Source organism: Oncorhynchus clarkii, chromosome 25 (assembly GCF_045791955.1).
Source record: "Oncorhynchus clarkii lewisi isolate Uvic-CL-2024 chromosome 25, UVic_Ocla_1.0, whole genome shotgun sequence".
NCBI lineage: Eukaryota > Metazoa > Chordata > Actinopteri > Salmoniformes > Salmonidae > Oncorhynchus > Oncorhynchus clarkii.
In genome coordinates this window covers 36,791,483-36,814,220 of record NC_092171.1, presented here as the reverse complement: position 1 = coordinate 36,814,220, position 22,738 = coordinate 36,791,483, and the positions used below count along the sequence as shown (strand labels likewise).

The 22,738-nt window shown below is 43.0% G+C and overlaps 1 protein-coding gene across 2 annotated transcripts; it reads right to left on the bottom strand.

Annotated features, from left to right (window-relative positions):
• Positions 1 to 8,029: 8,029 nt before the first annotated feature.
• On the bottom strand, positions 8,030 to 22,144 carry LOC139383422 (taxilin beta b). Of its 2 annotated transcripts, XM_071127965.1 has the most exons (11): positions 22,051 to 22,144; positions 20,135 to 20,375; positions 19,640 to 19,731; positions 16,481 to 16,651; positions 14,155 to 14,349; positions 12,020 to 12,139; positions 11,697 to 11,771; positions 11,459 to 11,551; positions 9,052 to 9,147; positions 8,503 to 8,756; positions 8,030 to 8,469 (listed from the first exon to the last, which is right to left on the bottom strand). In XM_071127965.1, the coding sequence occupies exons 2-11, from the start codon at positions 20,364 to 20,366 to the stop codon at positions 8,127 to 8,129; spliced, it is 1,671 nt and encodes a 556-aa protein (XP_070984066.1). In that variant the 5' UTR covers positions 20,367 to 20,375; positions 22,051 to 22,144; the 3' UTR covers positions 8,030 to 8,126. The 2 variants fall into 2 exon arrangements, with proteins under 2 accessions (XP_070984066.1, XP_070984065.1); XM_071127964.1 differs by having other exon boundaries at positions 8,030 to 8,756.
• Positions 22,145 to 22,738: the final 594 nt, after the last annotated feature.

Genomic DNA, 22,738 nt, shown 5'->3' with positions numbered 1-22,738 from the left:
CCATTTTTTTCTGTTACAGACTTTTTTTCGCACCCATTATACATACAATACCCCATAATGACAAAGTGAAAACATGTTTTTCAATTTCTTTGCAAATTTATTGAAAATAAAATACAGAAATATCTCATTTACATAAGTATTCAGTCAAAACTTGTTAGAGTCACCTTTAGCAGTGATTACAGCTCTGAGTCTTTATGGGTAGGTCTTCGGAGCTTTGCACACCTAGATTGTACAATATTTGCCCATTATTCTTTAGAAAATTCTTCAAATCTGTCAAGTTGGTTGTTGATCATTGCTAGACAGCCATTTTCAAGTCTTGCCATAGATTTTCAAGCAGATTTATGTCGAAACTGTAACTCGGCCACTTAGGAACATTTACTGTCTTCTCGGTAAGCAACTCCAGTGTAGATTTGGCCTTGTGTTTTAGGTTATTGTCCTGCTGAAAGGTGAATTAATCTCCCAGTGTCACGATCATCGTAAGGAGCGGACCAAAATGCAGCGTGGTATGTGTTCATGATGATATTTTAATTAAAGAAAGCACCGAACACTGAATACAAAACAATAAACGAATAACGACCGTGAAGCTATAAGAACTGTGCTGACACAAGCAACTAACATAGACAATCACCCACAACCCACAATGACAATACAGGCTACCTAAATATGGTTCCCAATCAGAGACAACGACTAACACCTGCCTCTGATTGAGAACCATATCAGGCCAAAAACAGAAACAGACAAACTAGACACACAACATAGAATACCCACTCAGATCACACCCTGACCAAATAAAACATATAAACATACAAAGCAAACTATGGTCAAGTCGTGACAGTACCCCCCCCCCCCCCCCCACAAGGTGCGGACACCGGCTACAAAACCTGAACCTATAGGGGAGGGTCTGGGTGGGCATCTGTCCGCGGTGGCGGCTCTGGCGCTGGACATGGACCCCACTCCACCATAGTCTTAGTCCACTTCTGTGGCCTCCTAGGAACGGCGACCCTCGCCACCGACCTTGGACTGGCAACCCTACTAAAGGGCCCCACTGGACTGAGGGGCAGCTCCGGACTGAGGGGCAGCTCGGGACTGAGGGGCAGCTCGGGACTGAAGGGTAGCTCAGGACTGGCTGACGGCTCTGGCAGCTCCTGGCTGGCTGGCAGCTCCTGGCTGGCTGGCGGCTCTGGCAGCTCCTGGCTGGCTGGCGGCTCTGGCAGCTCCTGGCTGGCGGCTCAGGACAGACTGGCGGCTCTAGCAGCTCTGGACAGACAAAACATATAAACATACAAAGCAAACTATGGTCAGGGCTTGACACCCAGTGTCTGGTGGAAAGCACACTGAACAAGGTTTTGCCTGTGCCTAGCTCCATTCCGTTGAACTTTTATCCTAAAAAACTCCCCAGTACTTATCGATTACAAGAATACCCATAACATAATGCAGCCACCACTATGCTTGAAAAGAGCCGTTTTATTTCTCTATTTGGTTAGGTAAGGGTGTGATGTGGGGTGGGCATTCTATGTTTTGTTTTCTGTTTCTTTATTTCTATGTTTTCTTTTCTATGTTTCTTTATTTCTTTGTTTTGGCCGGGTATGGTTCTCAATCAGGGACAGCTGTCTATCATTGTCTCTGACTGGGAATCATACTTCCCTCCTTTCAGGGTGGGTAGTTATCTTTGTTAGTGGCACTATAGCCCTGTAAGCTTCACGGTTGTTTTTCATTTCTTGTTTTGTTGGCGACATTTTAATAAAAGTAAAATGTACGCTCACCACGCTGCACCTTGGTCTCATTCCGACGACGGCCGCGACACGTAATGTGTTGTATTGAATTTGCCCCAAACATCAAATGTTGTAATCAGGACAAAAAAAATCACTGCTTTGCGCCATTTTTTTGCAGTATAACTTTAGTTCCTTGTTGCAAACAGGATGCATTTTTTGTAATATTTTTTATTCTGTACAGGCTTCCTTCTATTCACTGTCAATTAGGTTAGTGTTGTGGAGTAACTAGAATGTTTTTGATCCATCCTCAATTATGCCCTATCACAGCCATTAAACTCTGAAACTATTTTAAAGTCCCCTTTGGCCTCATGGTGAAATCCCTGAATGGTTTCTTTCCTCTCTGGCAACTGAGTTAGGAAGGACACCTGTATCTTGTGACTGTGACTGGGTGTATTGATACACCATCCAAAGTGTTATTATTAACTTCACCATGCTCCAAGGGATATTCAATATCAGCTTTTTTTGTTTTTTAAACCATCTACCAATAGGCGCCCTTCTTTGTGAGCCATTGGAAAAACTACTTGGTGTTAGTGGTTGAATCTGCGACTCAAGACATTTCAACTTTTCATGGTTTATTCATTGATAGAAAATTCCAAAAACATAATTCCACTTTGACATTATGAGGTATTGTGTTAGGCCCGTGACAAAAACATCTCAATGTTATCCATTTTAAATTCAGGCTGGAACACATCAAAATGTGAAAAAAGTAAATGGGTGTAAATACTTTCTGAAGGCGCTGTAAAAGACTGTTAGACCATGTGAGATTTGGTTCTCGCTTCTGAGATTAGTTTAGCTAGGTACTGTAGTCTCCTAACAGCTGCTGTTCTTCTCTGGCACTGGAGACCACGGTCCAGGGGTATTCAAATCTTACTCTACAAGTACTGCTGTTCTCCCTCGATAATTAATTGCGCCCACCTGGTGTCTCAGGTCTAAATCAGTCCCTTATTCGAGGGAAAGAATTCAAAAAAGCAGTGATCTGGCTTCAATGTCCTTGGGACGTCACAAAATGTTTGCCTTAATAAGTCGTCAGGACATTGTGTCATGTTACGCTGGAGGTTTTGTCTGGTGATGTCCCCAATTAAGTTTTTAGGTCATTCTTGGGATGTTGTCTCATGGTCCCCTGGAGGTTTTGCCTAGATCCCGGTTTGTCCCGTGAACGTTTTTAGGACGTTCTTGGGATGTTGTCTCATGGTCCCCTGGAGGTTTTGCCTAGATCCCGGTTTGTCCCGTGAACATTTTTAGGACATTCTTGGGATGTTGTCTCATGGTCCCCTGGAGGTTTTTGCCTAGATCCCGGTTTGTCCCGTGAACGTTTTTAGGACGTTCTTGGGACGTTATGTCATGGTCCCCTAAAGGCCCCTTGAACGTTCTTGGGACCTTGTGTCATGGTCCTCTGGAGGTTTTTTGTCTAGTTCCTGGTTTGTTCCGGGGACGTCACCTGATTGTCGCAAAAAAATATTCTCCCCACTCAAAAAACTGACCTAGGACACGTGCGCCCTAGTTTCATTACACATCACCCCTTGTTACTGTTGCCAAGGACAACAAGACCCTGAATGGTGAACCACTGATCCAATCACATCTCTTTGTCTTTGGGCAACACTAGGGACACACATAGTGCTTTTAACATAGTGTTTTCAATTTACAAATATGACCAACTTTGACTACATTGTGTGTGCTTATTCATAAAGTAATGATTAATTGACATGTTCTCACCTGGTATTTGAACTCACATCCTCTTGGTTCATGGCATTCTAATCTCCTTGCTATACCACCTTGTTTGTACTGAAGAATGATTTCATCTGTAGGCTTATCCCTACACTTTGCACTTCAATGTAACTATCATCTTTGTTAAAAAATACACGGAAGAAAAACTATTATATTTATCTTATCGATTCAGGAGTAAGATTAAAACAGAATAATATACAGTACCCCAACAGCATACTTTAAAAAAGACAAGTCAGTTAAGAACACATTTTTATTTACAATGATGGCCTACCACGGCCAAACCCTAACGAAGCTGGGCCAATTGTGCGCCACCCTATGGGACTCCTAATCACAGCCGGTTGTGATAGAGCCTGGAATCAAACCAGGGTCTGTAGTGACACCTCTACCACTGAGAAGCAGAGATGCAGTGCCTTAGACCGCTGCTCCACCCGGGAGTATGTACTGCAGGTCTGTCTATAGGGCTGTCATTATGTACTGCAGATCTGTCTATAGGACTGTCCAAATGTCCTCTACTGCAGGTCTGTCTATAGGACTGTCAGTATGTACTGCAGGTCTGTCTCTAGGGCTGTCATTATGTACTGCAGATCTGTCTATAGGACTGTCAGTATGTACTGCAGGTCTGTCTATAGGACTGTCAGTATGTACTGCAGGTCTGTCTATAGGACTGTCAGTATGTACTGCAGGTCTGTCTATAGGACTGTAGGTATGTACTGCAGGTCTGTCTATAGGACTGTCAGTATGTACTGCAGGTCTGTCTATAGGGCTGTCAGTATGTACTGCAGGTCTGTCTCTAGGGCTGTCATTATGTACTGCAGATCTGTCTATAGGACTGTCAGTATGTACTGCAGGTCTGTCTATAGGACTGTCAGTATGTACAGCAGGTCTGTCTATAGGACTGTCAGTATGTACTGCAGGTCTGTCTATAGGACTGTCAGTATGTACTGCAGGTCTGTCTATAGGACTGTCAGTATGTACTGCAGGTCTGTCTATAGGGCTGTCAGTATGTACTGCAGGTCTGTCTATAGGACTGTCAGTATGTACTGCAGGTCTGTCTATAGGACTGTCAGTATGTACTGCAGGTCTGTCTATAGGACTGTCAGTATGTACTGCAGGTCTGTCTATAGGACTGTCAGTATGTACTGCAGGTCTGTCTATAGGACTGTCAGTATGTACTGCAGGTCTGTCTATAGGGCTGTCAGTATGTACTGCAGGTCTGTCTATAGGACTGTCAGTATGTACTGCAGGTCTGTCTATAGGACTGTCAGTATGTACTGCAGGTCTGTCTATAGGACTGTCAGTATGTACTGCAGGTCTGTCTATAGGACTGTCAGTATGTACTGCAGGTCTGTCTATAGGACTGTCAGTATGTACTGCAGGTCTGTCTATAGGACTGTCAGTATGTACTGCAGGTCTGTCTATAGGACTGTCAGTATGTACTGCAGGTCTGTCTATAGGGCTGTCAGTATGTACTGCAGGTCTGTCTATAGGACTGTCAGTATGTACTGCAGGTTTGTTTATAGGGCTGTTGGTATGTACTGCAGGTCTGTCTATAGGACTGTAGGTATGTACTGCAGGTCTGTCTATAGGGCTGTCAGTATGTACTGCAGGTCTGTCTATAGGACTATCAGTATGTACTGCAGGTCTGTCTATAGGACTGTCAGTATGTACTGCAGGTCTGTCTATAGGACTGTCAGTATGTACTGCAGGTCTGTCTATAGGACTGTCAGTATGTACTGCAGGTCTGTCTATAGGACTGTCATTATGTACTGCATATCTGTCTATAGGACTGTCCAAATGTCCACTACTGCAGGTCTGTCTATAGGGCTGTCAGTATGTACTGCAGGTCTGTCTATAGGACTGTCAGTATGTACTGCAGGTCTGTCTATAGGACTGTCAGTATGTACTGCAGGTCTGTCTATAGGACTGTCAGTATGTACTGCAGGTCTGTCTATAGGACTGTCAGTATGTACTGCAGGTCTGTCTATAGGACTGTCAGTATGTACTGCAGGTCTGTCTATAGGACTGTCAGTATGTACTGCAAGTCTGTCTATAGGACTGTAGGTATGTACTGCAGGTCTGTCTATAGGGCTGTCAGTATGTACTGCAGGTCTGTCTATAGGACTGTCAGTATGTACTGCAGGTCTGTCTATAGGACTGTCAGTATGTACTGCAGGTCTGTCTATAGGGCTGTCAGTATGTACTGCAGGTCTGTCTATAGGGCTGTCAGTATGTACTGCAGGTCTGTCTATAGGACTGTCAGTATGTACTGCAGGTCTGTCTATAGGACTGTCAGTATGTACTGCAGGTCTGTCTATAGGACTGTCAGTATGTACTGCAGGTCTGTCTATAGGACTGTCAGTATGTACTGCAGGTCTGTCTATAGGACTGTAGGTATGTACTGCAGGTCTGTCTATAGGACTGTCAGTATGTACTGCAGGTCTGTCTATAGGACTGTCAGTATGTACTGCAGGTCTGTCTATAGGACTGTCAGTATGTACTGCAGGTCTGTCTATAGGACTGTCAGTATGTACTGCAGGTCTGTCTATAGGACTGTCAGTATGTTCTGCAGGTTTGTTTATAGGACTGTCAGTATGTACTGCAGGTCTGTCTATAGGGCTGTCAGTATGTACTGCAGGTCTGTCTATAGGGCTGTTAGTATGTACTGCAGGTCTGTCTATAGGGCTGTTAGTATGTACTGCAGGTTTGTTTATAGGGCTGTTAGTATGTACTGCAGGTTTGTTTATAGGGCTGTTAGTATGTACTGCAGGTCTGTCTATAGGGCTGTTAGTATGTACTGCAGGTCTGTCTATAGGGCTGTCAGTATGTACTGCAGGTTTGTTTATAGGGCTGTTAGTATGATCTATACAGCAGGTTTTGCACACACCTACTCATTCAAGGGTTTTTCTTTACTTTTACTATTTTCTACATTGTATAATAATAGTGAAGACATCAAAACTATGAAATAACACGTGGAATCATGTAGTAACCAAAAAAGTGTTGAACAAATCAAAACTTATTTTATATTTGAGATTCTTCAAAGTAGCCTGGCTCTCATGAGGACCGCCACAGGAAAGGAAGACCCAGAGTTACCTCTGCTGCAGAGGATAAGTTCATTAGCGTTACCAGCCTCAGAAATTGCAGCCCAAATAAATGCTTCACAGAGTTCAAGTAACAGACACATCTCAACATCAACTGTTAAGAGGAGACTGCGTGAATCAGGCCTTCATGGTCGAATTGCTGAAAATAAACCAATAAGAAGAAGATACTTGCTTGGGCCAAGAAACACGAGCAATGGACATTAGACTGGTGGAAATCTGTCCTTTGGTCTGATGAGTCCAAATTTGAGATTTTTGGTTCCAACCGCCGTGTCTTTGTGAGATGCAGAGTAGGTGAACGGATGATCTCTGCATGCGTGGTCCCCACCGTGAAGCATGGAGGGGGAGGTGTGATGTGTGGGGGTGCTTTGCTGGTGACACTGTCAGTGATTTATTTAGAATTCAAGGCACACTTAACCAGCATGGCTACCACAGCATTCTGCAGCGATACACCATCCCATCTGGTTTGCGCTTAGTGGGACTATCATTTGTTTTTCAACAGGACAATGACCCAGCACACCTCCAGGCTGTGTAAGGGCTATTTGACCAAGGAGAGTGATGGAGTGCTGCATCAGATGACTTGGCCTCCACAATCCCCCGACGTCAACCCAATTGAGATGATTTGGGATGAGTTGGACCGCAGAATGAAGGAAAAGCAGCCAACAAGTTCTCAGCATATGTGGGAACTCCTTCAAGATGGTTGGAAAAGCATTCCAGGTTAAGCTGGTTGAGAGAATGCCAAGAGTGTGCAAAGCTGTCATCAAGGCAAAGGGTGGCTACTTTGAAGAATCTCAAATATAAAATATATTTTTAATTTGTTTAACACTTTTTTGGTTATTACTACATTATTCCATGTTGTTTCATAGTTTTGATGTCTTCACTATTATTCTACAATGTAGAAATTTTTAAAAATAAAGAAAAACACTTCTGACTGGTACTGTATATCAGCCTACTCCCAGCTGTATAAAGTCCTCAACAACATTCTGCATTTCCTTACATGTAGAGAGAGATAGAGAGCAATAACAGTAGATAATCTGCGTAACTTCTGTGTGTGCTGTTCAAAGGTTAATATAATGTGATGAATGAGATAAAGTTGATTATTACTAAATGCATTGGCTCTAATAAAGTCGATCTCACAAAGGTGTTTACATTCAAAGTTAATGGTTCTCATTAGGAAAGGTAGCTATGCTAGATGTCTTACTGGTAGTTTCTCGTCCATAGTTCCTCAGCTTCCTTTTTCTTGTTCACAAAGAGGCTGGTGGTGAATAATAATCCATGTATTTTATTGTTTGTAAACATATCTGGTAATCACGTACAATAATAATCATTTAATCTATGTAGGCTAGAAGCTGCATCACCAGTGCCTGAAAGACTGGGCTTTAATTTAGTATCAGCACACAAGTGAATATAAATGATTTATGAATGGACAAGAACACGTTTTTATTGTTTATTGTTAAAAATTCCATTCAAACAAGTTATGATCACATGGTCTCCATCTCTGATTGTAACTTACTGTAACTACACCGACCCTAGTCTAGTCAACTGACTCCATATCCCTATCTCTCTGCTCCTGGGCTTCGTCTTCTTCAGCTGCTGTCTTGTCTCCGTTACACCCCTCTATGTGATTCTTCTCTGGGGCCTTGGTTGCCTCGTTACTGGCCTCTGGGGCCTCAGTGTGTCCATGTGGCTCTGTGGTGGTCTCCTCCTCTTCCTCGTTGTCAAAGAATTCAGGCGGCACGACGTTGGAAAGGGTGAAGGACATTTGAATCTCCTGTAGACGGGCCTTCTGGGCCTTCAGGTCAGCCAGCTCTCTGGTCAGGGGGGTTGCAGGAACGGGATTTTCAGTAGCAGGAGTTACGACTGCGGGGGTCTCTATAAGAACAGGGGTTACGACTGCGGGGGTCTCTATAGGAGCAGGGGTTTCAGGAGCAGGGGGTTCAGTAGCCCTCGGCTTTTCAGAGGGTGTCTCACTGGGCTTTTCAGTAGCAGGTACCCCTGGATTCTCCTTCTCTTTTGTCTCCACTACACTGGTGGCAGCCGCTGGATTGGCTTCCTGGAGCTTATGAGAGAGACTGTTCCTCTCCTCCTGCAGTGCCCGGCACAGTTTCTCCAGCTTCTGAGTCTTCAAGGTGAACAGCTCAAACTCCTTCTCCTTCAAAGTTTTCTGAATGGGGTAAAAAGATATAGGGTGAGATTCGTCAAGATAAATCACAGCCATCATCCCAAATGTCCTTCTATTCCCTATGTGGTGTCTATAGCCAATAGGGCTATGGTCAAGAGTAGTGCACTGCACGAGGGAATAGGGTGCCATTTGGTACGCAAACACGATCTCCACCATGAGTCAAAGAAGATCTACAGTCATATTTAAGTCTTTGTTGCTTGTTTGTCTTTCATGTCTTTGATAGAGGGGGAACATAAAAGCACACTGGGTAATGGATGAAACGCGTATGGTGTCTTACGTCTGTGAGCATGTCGATAAGAGCTTTGTTGCAGCCCTCGAAACGGCTTTTCCATTGGATAGACTCTTTCTCCAGCTTCCTCATCTTCTTGGACATCTACAAGACAACAAAAAAAAGACAGTTCAATTTAAAAGTAAGGGATAATCAACAAGGGGCTATGCGCTCTACAGAAAATAATGAACTCCGTGGAAGGTATGTTCCACGACACGCTTGCAGAGTTCAACCAACCTTCCACGGAGTTGCATTATTTTCCAGAGAACGCATAGAGCCCAGAGTTGATTATCGCTGTTATAAAATGGCTATTATTGAACACATTTGCCGCTAGAAATTTGTTCATTTGCACGTAGAAATCTGTTAAACATCTACTGAAATAGCTCACAAGTTTACTAGATACGACAGTAACTGTCAGCTGCTAGTTTAGCTAACCAAACCATCTGTCCTAGCTTGCTATTATGAATATCGAATTTGACAATGCCAATAATGTTTTCAATTTGACTTTTGCTTTCAAAAGCAGCTCAAACAAAGAACATGTAAGAATGAACTATAGCCACCTACCATGCATCTACCGTGCTTTATTTAAGAAATAAGGCACGGGGGGGTATATTGACCATATACCACAAAGCCATGAGGTGTCTTATTGCTATTATAAAATGGTTACCAACCTATTTAGAGAAGTAAAAATAAATGCTTTGTCATACCCGTGGTATACTGTCTGATATACCACGCTATCAGCCAATCAGAATTCATGGCTCAAACCACCCAGTTTATAATGGGTATTATACCCATGGTTCTAATCCTGAATGCTGTATGGTTAAAACTGCTTTCCAGCCTCTGGGTCTGACATATACAGACCCAGATTCGATCCCAGGCTGTGTCGCAGCCGGCTGTGACCGGGAGACCCATGAGGCGGCGCACAATTGGCCCAGCGTCATCCGGCTTAGGGGAGGGTTTGGCCTGCCAGGATGTCCTTGTCCCATTGCGCTCTAGTGACTCCTTATGGTGAGCCTGGTGCATGCATGCTGACTTCGGTCAACAACAGTTGTACGGTGTATCCTCCAACACATTGGTGCAGGCTGGCTTCCGGGTTTAGCGAGCAGTGTGTCAAGAAGCCGTGCGGCTTGGCAGGGTCATGTTTCGGAGGCTCTCGTGGCTCTCGACCGTCGCCTCTCCCGAGTCCGTAGGGGAGTTGCAGCGATGGCACAAGACTGTAACTACCAATTGGATATTCTTTTAATTAAGAAAACACATTCCAGCCGGTGTCTATTCCACAAGTTACCACCGGCTAAATCTATGACGTTAAAATGTCTATTTACAATCCACTGTCTCATCAGCCCAGCCAGGGAAATTATAAACTTGATCTCCACTACAAAAGGCATCTAGACATTATCTCACATTTCTTTTAGACTAACATTTAGCGTTCAACAGCGGAAATTTGTTTAAACCTTGTTTTCTGTCTCTCCGACCTTTGCAACATTGTTTCAATATTCAAATTCGATCTCCAGCTGTCCCATAGTAATGAACGTGTCTGGATGAGACACACAGGCAGGCAGCGTTTCTCAGCCAGTCAAAATCATGAATCAGCTGGCATCATCAAAACCAAGTGCAGCTAGTTTGCAGTCTTTCCAGCTTCAGTTCGAAGTGATTGTGTTAGCTGTGTTGTTGGCTAGCTCCCCTGAACAAGACAAGTGTGCAGATTTTCTATGCCAGCCGAAATCGCACCTCATTAGGTCATTGTTATGGATGTACCCAAATAAATGTCACTAGAAAACAGCTTAAACAAATGCAAATGCAGCTACTTAGCGTTTTTTCTGGCTGGACTTTTTCACGTGACTGTAAGTAGCTAGCAAACAAGGGATGAGAACGTCGCCAGCCAGTATGGCAATGTAACATTTAGAACCAACGACTGGGTCCCGTCCATAGATACAGAACAAAAAGACTGAACGACTGGGTCGTGTCTCTGGCAACCGTACCAATAGAACGAACGACCAGCCGGCTTTGGTAACAACCTTACATTTGTGAGTCGGGACTATATCTTTTGGATGAAATAGTATGAATAAATTCATAAAAATAACGTTTTTAATGAAAATACGTCAATTATTATTTGAATATGTTGGTAACCCGTTGTATGAAAGTGATAATGCCCTCAAAGCCGGTGTTTGGAAGATATATTGGCACGGTTTGCTCTAACAACACCCATAACAATATCCTCCAAACACCAGCTTCTCGGACATTGTCACTTCAATAATGCAAGCTCTAGAATGCCCTTAGAGCCAATCAGATAGTAGTATTCAACAATGCCATGGTATAAATAAATGGAACGTATTTGTGCCATGGCAACACCATTGGTCTAAGATTATACATAAGGTCATCACTATAGGAGATATACTGAGAGTAAGCATTTGGCTACCTTCTCCATGTCCTGTCTGAAGCTGGCGTACACTCCATTGCTCTTTGACACCGTCCCCTGGATTTCATCAAACTTTTCGGAGTACATGGAAATCTGGAGGGAGAAATTAGAAAGTTAAGTGTGTGCAGCAGTATGTAAAAGAGAGAGAGAGAGGGTAGGGGAGACAGACAGAGAGAGAAAGAGGGGAGAGAGAGAGAGAGGGAAGAAAGACAGAGATAAAGAAACCGTCTCCATTTACCTGGGCCTGCATCCCTTCCTCTTGTTCTTTCAGAATCTGCACCTTCACCTGCGACCGTGCAGCCTTATTTATCAACTTCAAAAAATTTAAAATGAAAATATATCAGTTGTGAATTCTTTACCTTGTCACTGAATAACATTTTTCCATTATGTTTTTTAATGTGTGTAGCTTATTCCATGCACTGATCTTCAATAATTGACAGCATATGAATACACTGTATGTGATGAAACTCTTCTCATAGTCAATATGACCTGAAAAAAAAATATTTTTAAATTGTGTAAAAATCTATTAAGTCAGTCAAGTGCTGCAAGATGCTAACTTACGTGGTCTTTCTCTCGCTTGTGCTTCTCCTCTCCCTCTGCAATGATCATGTTTGCCTGTTCAAGTTTAGTTTCCAACAGCTTCTGCTGCAGGTCTCTATGTTTAAACACCTTTTCCAGGTTCTGTGAGGTAACAAGAGGTAGATTGGGCCACTTTCACTGAGACAAACACTACACAGCGTTTCCACAGGAAAAGAGTGGCAATGGCTGGTTTGTATCATTGGTGTATTCCTAGTGGTAATATTTTTGCTTGAAATGTGAACTTTGACATCCCATAACCCGAGCCAAGCTCATCAGACACTAACAATAATGAGAAATGAGACAAATGAACCACTGAGCATGGCCTTGACTCAAGGAGGAGCAAGCTTATATTGTCACACAGTGACCCCTATTGTTGCATGGGCCTGTTGTGTTCAATCATGATGGGTTTCTATCTCAGTTGAGTATTGGATTGATTATAAGTGTGTGAAATGTGTGTGATGTGAAGTGTGTGTGATGGATGTTAGAAAAATACACAAAAGTTGTGTACAATTTAATCCTAACATTGTAACATTTGTTTTATTTTAAAGCATCTTTGAGATTATCATTGTAATGAAAAACACTATTTAAAATACATGTGTGATTGTGTGTTAATAGACAGTACCAGTCAAAAGTTTGGCCAAACACTTACTTACAAGGTTTTTTTTTTAAACTATTTTTCTACATTGTAGAATAATATGAGATTCTTCAAAGTAGCCACCATTTGCCTTGATGACAGCTTTGTACACTCTTGGCATTCTCTTAACCAGCTTCATGAGGTAGTCACCTGGAATGCATTTCAATTAACAGGTGTGCCTTTTTAAGTTAATTTGTGGAATTTCTTTCCTTCCTAATGCATTGAGCCAATCAGTTGTGCTGTGACAAGGTAGGGGTGATATACAGAAGATAGCCCTATTTGGTAAAAGCAAAGAGAAACGACAGTCCATCATTACTTGAAGACATGAAGGTCAGTCAATGCAGAAAATGTAAAGAACTTTGAAAGTTTCTTCAAGTGCAGTCGCAAAAATCGTCAAGCGCTATGATGAAACTGGCTCTAATGAGGACCGCCACAGGAAAGGAAGACCCAGAGTTACCTCTGCTGCAGAGGATAAGTTCATTAGAGTTACCAGACTCAGAAATTGCAGCCCAAATAAATGCTTCAGAGTTCAAGTAACAGTCACATCTCAACATCAACTGTTCAGAGAAGCCTGTTTGAATCAGGCCTTTGTGGTTGAATTGCTGCAAAGAAACCACTACTAATGGACACCAATAAGAATAATAGACTTGCTTGGGCCAAGAAACACAAGCAATGGACATTAGACAGGTGGAAATATGTCCTTTGGTCTGATGAGTCCAAATTTGAGATTTTTGGTTCCAACCGCCGTGTCTTTGTGAGATGCAGAGTAGGTGAACAGATGATCTCTGCATGTGTGTTTCCCACCGTGAAGCATGGAGGGGAGGTGTGATGTGTGGGGGTGTTTTGCTGGTGACACTGTCAGTGATTTATTTAGAATTCAAGGCACACTTAACCATCATGGCTACCACAGCATTCTACAGCGATACACCATTCCATCTGGTTTGCACTTAGTGGGACTATCACTTGTTTTTCAACAGGACAATGACCCAAAACCCACCTCCAGGCTGTGTAGGGGCTATTTGACCAAGGAGAGTGATGGAGCGCTGCATCAGATGATCTGGCCTCCACAATCATGTGACCTCAACCCAATTGAGATGGTTTGGGATAAGTTGGACCACAGAATGAAGGAAAAGCAGCCAACAAGTGCTCAGCATATGTGGGAACTCCTTCAAGACAGTTGAAATGCATTCCCCATGAAGCTGGTTGAGAGAATGCCAAGAGAGTGCAAAGCTGTTTTCAAGGCAAAGGATGGCTACTTTGAAGAATCTCAAATAGAAAATATATTTGGATTTGTTTAACACTTTTTTGGTTACTACATGATTCCACATGTGTTATTTCATAGTTTTGATGTCTTCACTATTATTCTACTATGTATAACATTGAATGAGTAGCTGTGTGCAAACATTTTACTGGTACTGTAAGTAAACACATTCAGTTTAAACTGCACTACAGTATCCAGAACGTTTGTAACAGGGCTCCGTACCGCCTCTCTTGCGTCGTACTGGGAGATGAGGCTCTTGAGTTTCTCTGCCAGGTCACTGTTCTCCTGACACAGCTTGGTGTTGCGGGTACTGTGCTCCTCGATCTGGACCTGGATGTCCGTCAGCGTGCTCTGGAAGTGAGTGGTGATGTCCTTCCTCTTCAGGTCGTCCTCCCTACACCTCTGGAGGGTCTCCTCCTGAACAATCACAGAATACAAGATGATGCACCATTAGGGTTTGTCCCCAATGGCACCTTATTCACTATGTATTGCACTACTTTTGACCAGACTCTGGTCAAAAGTAGTGCATTACATAGGGAAAAGTATGCCAGTTGGACTCCCAGACAAACTCATGTAAGGAGTGAATACACAGACAGTGTATTTACATACTAACCATACACCTGCCATATCATTTTAACTTAGTGAGGGCCACTGGTTGTTGCATCAGACCCGGATCAAATAAATATGTAAAAGTATTTGAGATACACTTTGATTTAGCTTGATGTTTGAACATTCAAGGCTAATCCATTGGTTCCATTTTAAAGGGCAAAGTAAATCAATAGCAGTTCAGGTATTTCAAAGTAGTATTTGATGCAATTCTGGTTGGCAGTACTAGTCAGTGAGAGGAGAGCCTCACCTTGGACATGTTACACAGTGTAATGGGTACTGAGGCACACTATACTGTATATACAAAAGTGTGTGGACACCCGTTCAAGTTAGTGGATTTGGCTATTTCAGCCACACCTGTTGTTGACAGGTGTATAAAATCAAGCACACAGCCATACAATCTCCATAGACAAACATTGGCAGTAGAATGGCCTTACTGAAGAGCTCAATGACTTTCAACGTGGCACCGTCATAGGATTCCACCTTTCCATCAAGTCAGTCACTCAAATTTATGCCCTGCTAGAGCTGTCCCAGTCAACTGTAAGTCCTGTTATTGTGACGTGGAAACGTGTAGGAGCAACAACAGCTAAGCTGCGAATTGATAGGCCACACAAGCTCACAGAATGGGACCGCCGAGTACTGAAGCACGTATCACCTAACAATCGTCTGTCCTCGATTGCAACACTCCCGACCGTATTCCAAACTGCCGCTGGAAGCAACATCAACACAATAACTGTTTGTCGGGAGCTTCATGAAATAGGTTTCCATGGCCGAGCAGCCACACACAAGCCTAAGATCACCATTCTCAATGCCAAGCGTCGGCTGGAGTGGTGTAAAGCTCACCGCCATTGGACTCTGGAGCAGTGGAAACGGGTTCTCTAGATTGATGAATCACGCTTCACAATCTGGCAGTCCGACGGACGAATCTGGGCTTGGCAGATGCCAGAAGAATAATGGTCTGTGGCTGTTTTTCATGGTTTGGGGTAGGCCCCTTAGTTCCAGTGAAGGGAAATCTTAACACTACAGCAAACAATGACATTCTAGACGATTCTGTGCTTGCAACTTTGTGGCAACAGTTTGGCAAAGGCCTTTTCCTGTTTCAGCATAACAATGCCCCCGTGCACAAAGCGAGGTCCATACAGAAATGGTTTGTCGAGATCGGTGTGGAAGAACTTGACTGGCCTGCACAGAGCCCCCACCTCAACCTTATCGAACAAATTTGGGATGAATTGGAACTGCGAGGCCATATCGCCCAACCTCACTCATTTTCTTGTGGCTGAATGGAAGAAAGTCCCAGCAGCAATGTTCCTGTCAGGCGTGTGCGTACTTGTGGTGAAGTCAGGTGCAGGAGAGCAGAGAATTGTGAACAGGCGCACACTTTATTTCGGCAGGAGAAAGATTACAGACGGGCGCAGCTGCTTCAAAAACCTCCAGCCAACAAGGCAAAGTGTAAAGCGCGCAAAAACAGTCACAAATCGTAAATGTTTAACAATTCAAACAAGCTTCGTGAAAATACACGGAAATAACGAACGCCAAACTGGCGCGTTACAAAACACTTAACACACAAACAATTTCACACAAAGACATAGGGGGGGAACAGAGGAATAAATACATGCAGTGTGATTAGAGAATGTAAACCAGGTGTGCAAAACAAGACAAAACAAATGGATAAATGAACAATGGAGCGGCGATGGCTAGAAAGCCGGTGACGTCGACCGCCGAACGAACAAGGAGAGGAGCCGACTTCGGAGGAAGTCGTGACAGTTTCAACATCTATTGGAAAGCCTTCCCAGAAGAGTGGAGGCTGTTATGGCAGCAAAGGGAGGACCAACTCCATTTTAATGCCCATGATTTTGGAATGAGATGTTCGACGAGCAGGTGTCCACATACTTTTGTAGTGTAGTGTCATGTAGTGTAAATCATGCTACAATGAGAGGCTCACCTTGAGGGTCTTGTTGTGTCTCTGCAGCTCCCTACACAGGGACTCCAACTTGCTGCGGGCCAGAACAGCCCTGCTGTGTTCACTCTGGAGCTGGTCCTTCTCTTTCATCACCTGGAGAAGCTTCTTCTGCAGAAACTTCAGCTGCTTCTGGTCACCCCGGTGCTCATCCAGCTACACACACACACACACAAATAAAGACACACACACACACACACACACACACACACACACACACACAAATAAAGACACAGAAACACAAACCCACACACATACATAATTTTTCCTCTTCACAAACAAAACAAATCTATGTAGTATAAAGTGCATTCTGAAAGTATTCAGACCCCTTAACTTTTTCCACATTTTGTTACGTTACAGATTTGTTTTTCTCATCAATCTACACAATTCCCCATAATGACAAAGCGAGAAAAAAAAATGATTTTTTTGCAAATAAAAAAACAGAAATACCTTTTTTACATCAGTATTCAGACCCTTTGCTAAAAAAAATCTAAATTGAGCTCAGGTGCATCCTGTTTCCATTGATCATCCTTGAAATGTTTCTGCAACTTGATTAGAATCCACCTTTGGTAAATTCAATTGATTGGACATGATTTGGAAAGATGATTTGGAAAGGCACACATCTGTCTATATAATATCCCACAGTTGAAAATGCATGTCAGAGCAAAAATCAGGCCATGAGTTCGGATGAATTGTCCGTAGAGCTCCGAGTCAAGATTGTGTCAAGGCACAGATCTGGGGAAGGGTATCAAAACATTTCTGCAGCATTAAAGGTCCTCAAAAACACAGTGGCCTCCATCATTCTTAAATGGAAGAAGTTTGGAACCACCAAGACTCTTCCTAGAGCTGGCCGCCCGGCCAAACTGAGCAATCTGGGGAGAAGGGCTTTGGTCAGTGAGGTGACGAAGAGTCTGACCGTCACTCTGTCAGAGCTCTAGAGTTCCTCTGTGGAGATGGGAGAACCTTCCAGAAGGACAACCATCTCTGCAGCACTCCACCAATCAGGCATTTAGGGTAGAGTGGCCAGATGGAAGCCACTCCTCAGTAAAAGGCACACAATAGCCTGCTTGGAGTTTGCCAAAAGGACTCTCAGACCATGAGAAACAAGATTCTCTGGTCTGATGAAACCAAGATTGAACTCTTCGGCTTGAGTGCCAAGCGTCATGTCTTGAGGAAACCTGACACCATCCCTACAGTGAAGCATGGTGGTAGCAGCATCATGCTGTGGGGATGTTTTTCAGAGGCAGGGACTGGGAGACTAGTCAGGATTGATGGAAGGATGAATGGAGCAAAGAGATACTTGATGAAAACCTGCTCCAGAGCGCTCAGGACCTCAGACTGGGGCGAAGGTTCAGCTTCCAACGGGACAACAATCCTAAGCACACAGCCAAGACAACGCAGGAGTGACTTCAGGACAAGTCTCTGAATGTCCTTGAGTGGCCCAGACATAGCCCGGACTTGAATCCAATCTAACATCTCTGGAGCGACGTGAAAATAGCTGTGAAAAAGGGGTAAAACAAATGTATTTAAAAAAAAAAATTAATAAGAAAATAGCTGTACAGTGACGCTGTACAGTGACGCTCCCCATCCAACCTGACAGAGCTTTAGAGGATCTACAGAGAAGAATGGCAGAAACTCCCAAAATACAGGTTTGCTGAGCTTGTAGCTTCATACCCAAGAAGACTCAAGGCTGTAATTGCTGCCAAAGGTGCTTCAACAAAGTACTGAGTAACGGGACTGAATACTCATGTAAATGTGATATTTAGTTTATTTTCATGCAAAAATGTCTAAAAACCTGTTTTCACTTTGTCATTATGGTGTATTGTGTGTAGATTGATGAGGGGAAAAAACTATTTAATCCATTTTACAATAAATCTGTAACGTAACAAAATGTGAAAAAGGTCAAGTGGTCTGAATACTTTCTGAATCCACTGTACGTCTAGACCAGAGATGGCCCACCTTTTGAAAACCCTCGGATTAAATGTTATATTTATTTGGAATCAGTCGGGGTCTCTGTTTAATGTTGCGAAATATAATAGTAGAATACACAAGGTGCAATTTCGAAATGTTGTTGTGCATCAGCAGTTCTCTCTTGTTATGTCAGTCACTGATAGTCACTCAATTAGCCCATGTCAGCTAACATTTTTTAGATCAGTACGTTAGTCTAGCGGCAAGCTATCTTAATTTGGTAATCCCGGTTGAATTACCACCCGGGGGGCCTGGATTGATTTTATTAGTCAGTCTCACTCAGATATCACACTAAAAACTACAAACATTTCTCTCCGCTGTCATGACGTGCCCTGTGGGAAGGATCATAGCTCTCTCTCTCTCCCTCTCTCCATTTCTCTCTCTCTCTCTCTCCCTCTCCCCCTCTCTCTCTCCCTCTCCCTCTCCCTCTCTCTCAAACTGCCACACCCCTTCACACAGGGTGTGAACAGTCTTTAGACATAGTTTCAGGCTTTTTGGATATAAAGAGAATCTTTATGGAACAAAACAAACATTTATTGTGTGACTGGGAGTCTCGTGAGTGCAAACATACAAAGATCATCAAAGGTAAGCAATTATTTTTATTGCTTTTCTGACTTTCGTGACCAATCTACTTTGCTGCTAGCTGTTTGTAATGTTTTGTCTGCTGAGAGCTGTCCTCACATAATCACATGGTTTGCTTTCACCGTAAAGCTTTTTTGAAATCTGACACGCCAGGTGGATTAACAACAAGCTAAGCTGTGTTTTGGTACATTGCACTTGTGATTTCATGAAAATTAAATATTTGTAGTTATTTAATTTTAATTTGGCGCTCTGCAATTCACCGGATGTTGATGAAAATGATCCCACTAAAGGGATCGGTGCTCCAAGATTAAAAAACAACAAGAAAATGATGCCGTCTGGTTTGCTTAATACAAGGAACTTGAAATTATTTATACTTTTACTTTTACTTTTGCTACTTAAGTATATTTAAAAAGAAATACTTTTAGACTTTTACTCAAGTAGTATTTTACTGGGTAACTTTCACTTTTACTTGAGTCATTTTCTATTAAGATATCTTTACTTTTACTCAAGTATGACAATTGGGTACTTTTTCCATCAGCACTAACTCTGAAGCATGGATCAACACTGCCTCATGGATCAGCATGCCCCGCTCACCAGCTCAGCATGTTTCTTGATGATGGCCTCCAGTTTCTGCTCTGGAGTGCCGAGCTTGTTCAAACTCTGCATCAATAGCATGGCCTCTTTACCTGAACAGAGATCTTGTTATAGTACAGTTAATAACACAAAAACTATTGATACACTGTAACACTAGAACTATTGATACACTGTAACACTGGAACTATTGATACACTGTAACACTAGAACTATTGATACACTGTAACACTGGAACTATTGATACACTGTAACACTAGAACCATTGATACACTGTAACACTAGAACTATTGATACACTGCAACACTAGAACTATTGATACTGCAACACTAGAACTATTGATACTGCAACACTAGAACTATTGATACTGCAACACTAGAACTATTGATACTGCAACACTAGAACTATTGATACTATAACACTAGAACTATTGATACACTGTAACACAAGAACTGTTGAAGCTGAATAAAACCAAAGAAGAAGAAGAAAAGAACCCACCTAGGCTTTTCAGCATCTTCTTCTCTAGTTTCTGGTCCTTAGCAGAGCTCTTCTTAGTGACCTGCTCCTTCAGTGCCTCCTCTTCCACCTCCTCCTGCTCCGTGGGTTCCTCGCTGGCCTCCTGGTAGGTACTGATGATGTCCTCTAGCTGCTTGCTCAGGTCCTCTGTCAAGTCCACCTGACCCTGACCCTGGGCTGGCTCCCCCTGGCCACTCACCTGACAAGTCTCCATTCTGATAGACTAACAACAAAAGAGAATGATACAGAATATAATTAGAATGACTAAAACTAATGTGGTTATATTCTAGTTCAATGTTCCCATGAAGGATGGTCATTAATGAGACAAGACCTAGAGACTATGCGCTATTACACACACTCACAATGCAAATCCCCCGATTGGTTCCTCATGCTCGGGTAATAAAAGCAATCAAATACGCTGAGTGTACAAAACATTAGGAACACCTTCCTAATATTGAGTTGCACTCTCCTTTTGCCCTCAGAACAGCCTTAAATAGTTGGTCATGGATTCTGTAAGGTGTCGAAAGTGTTCCACAGGGATGCTGGCCCATGTTGACTCCAATGCTTCCCACATTTGAGTCAAGTCGGCTGGATGTCCTTTAGGTAGAGGACCATTCTCGATACACACGGGAAACTGTTGAGCGTGAAAAACCCAGCAGCGTTGCAGTTCTTGACACACTCAAATCAGTCCACCTGGCACCTACTACCATACCCCTGTTCAAAGGCACTTAAATATTTTGTCTTCCCCATTCACCCTCTGAATGACACACATACACAATCCATGTCTCAATTGTCTCAAGGCTTAAAAATCCTTACTTAACCTGTCTCCTCCCCTTCGTCTACACTGATTTGAAGTAGGTTTAACAAGTGACATCAATAAGGGATCATAGCTTTCACCTGAATTCACCTGGTCAGTCTACGTCATGGAAAGAGCATGTGTTCCTACTGTTTTGTCCACTCAGTATATACTAATATACTTCTACTATTATACTACTGCATAAGGGGAAAACATTCAAGCCAAGGTCAATCCAAACTTCAACAGAATAGCTTTAACATCATTTCCAATATTATTAAAACTGTTTTCTCTTGATGTGTATCTATTTAATGACCCTAAATGACATAGTCAATCAGATTCACAACTTATAATATATCAACTGAAGTCTGGTGGTAGAGCTTGACTGTGGCCTGTTTATGTGCATATAATTAGTCTGCTGCCTGGGTGCAAAGCCTCTACTCATTCTCCACTTCCCGCTGCTCAGTGCTTTCACAGGCAGAGCTGAGTTGTCAGAGCACTTGCCACCTGTTCTGGGCACACATGCTATTTTAGGAACTTCTTAATATGGTCATGTTATTTATTTATTTCAAAACCTCACTTTAGTTGGTGTAAATTGTAGTAGTATATGGATTGATGAAACTAATACCCAGAACAGTGAGTACACAGCAGTGTTGCAGTTGCATTTTGCCCAGAAGAAGTAACACATCCATTTTTATTGTGATACTATATTCCACAGCTTCCTGTCTAAAAATGTGACTCTTTTGCATGTGTGTGTATTTCTAATGAATCTTTCAGATAGAGCAGTGTGATTGGACATCGCCCTCCAAGCAGCCTGCCTAATCCATTCCACCAATGACTTTTGGAACCGAACACTAATTTGATACAACAGTAGGCCTATATTGTAATTGACAAGTTCACGTAAAAATGTCAAAGAACAAGTGGTCCACCGCAACACAAACTGTACACTACTTCACAAATATGACGAATCTGTTACCCATTCCAAAAAATACAAATAGCTTATCCAAAATACTTTCAAACAAATCCCCACAATGCCACAGGAACACCAAGGAAAACATCCCACCCAAAACACAAAACGCATACGAGATATTGAAATGATTCTTACCGGAAGGTCCTGGAAGGTCTTACCAGAAGGTCCTGGGTATATGAGAAAGACAAGGAGAAATGAGAAGGAGGAAAAGAGCGAGAGAGAGAGAGGGGGGGGGGGGGGGGAGGTCTGGCCCACATATAGAACAGCTGTGAAAAGACCTCAAAATAAACCCCAGGGACACAACTGACACCAACACAGAGAGAGGGACAGGGGAACATACTGACACAAACACAGAGAGGGACAAGGACACAACTGACACCAACACAGAGAGAAGGACAGGGACACAACTGACACCAACACAGAGAGAAGGACAGGGACACAACTGACACCAACACAGAAAGGGACAAGGACACAACTGACACTAACACAGAGAGAGGGACAGGGGAACATACTGACACCAACACAGAGGGACAGGGACGCAACTGACACGAACACAGAGAGAGGGACAGGGACACAACTGACACCAACACAGAGAGAGGGACAGGAGGACATACTGACACCAACACAGAGAGGGACAGGGACACAACTGACACCAACACAGAGAGAAGGACAGGGACATAACTGACACCAACACAGAGAGGGACAAGGACACAACTGACACCAACACAGAGAGAGGGACAGAGGAACATACTGACACCAACACAGAGGGACAGGGACGCAACTGACACGAACACAGAAAGACAGGGAAACTTACTGACACCAA

Bases quoted from the DNA above. Each gene is read 5' to 3' on its own strand.
- LOC139383422 (XM_071127964.1), bottom strand. From the start codon at position 20,366: ATGGAGACTTGTCAGGTGAGTGGCCAGGGGGAGCCAGCCCAGGGTCAG. The intron at 16,652-19,639 runs GTGAGCGGGGCA...GTGTGTGTGTAG, and splicing joins TCAAGAAACATGCTGAGCTG to CTGGATGAGCACCGGGGTGA. The intron at 11,552-11,696 runs GTAAATGGAGAC...TTCTCCCTCCAG, and splicing joins AGGAAGGGATGCAGGCCCAG to ATTTCCATGTACTCCGAAAA.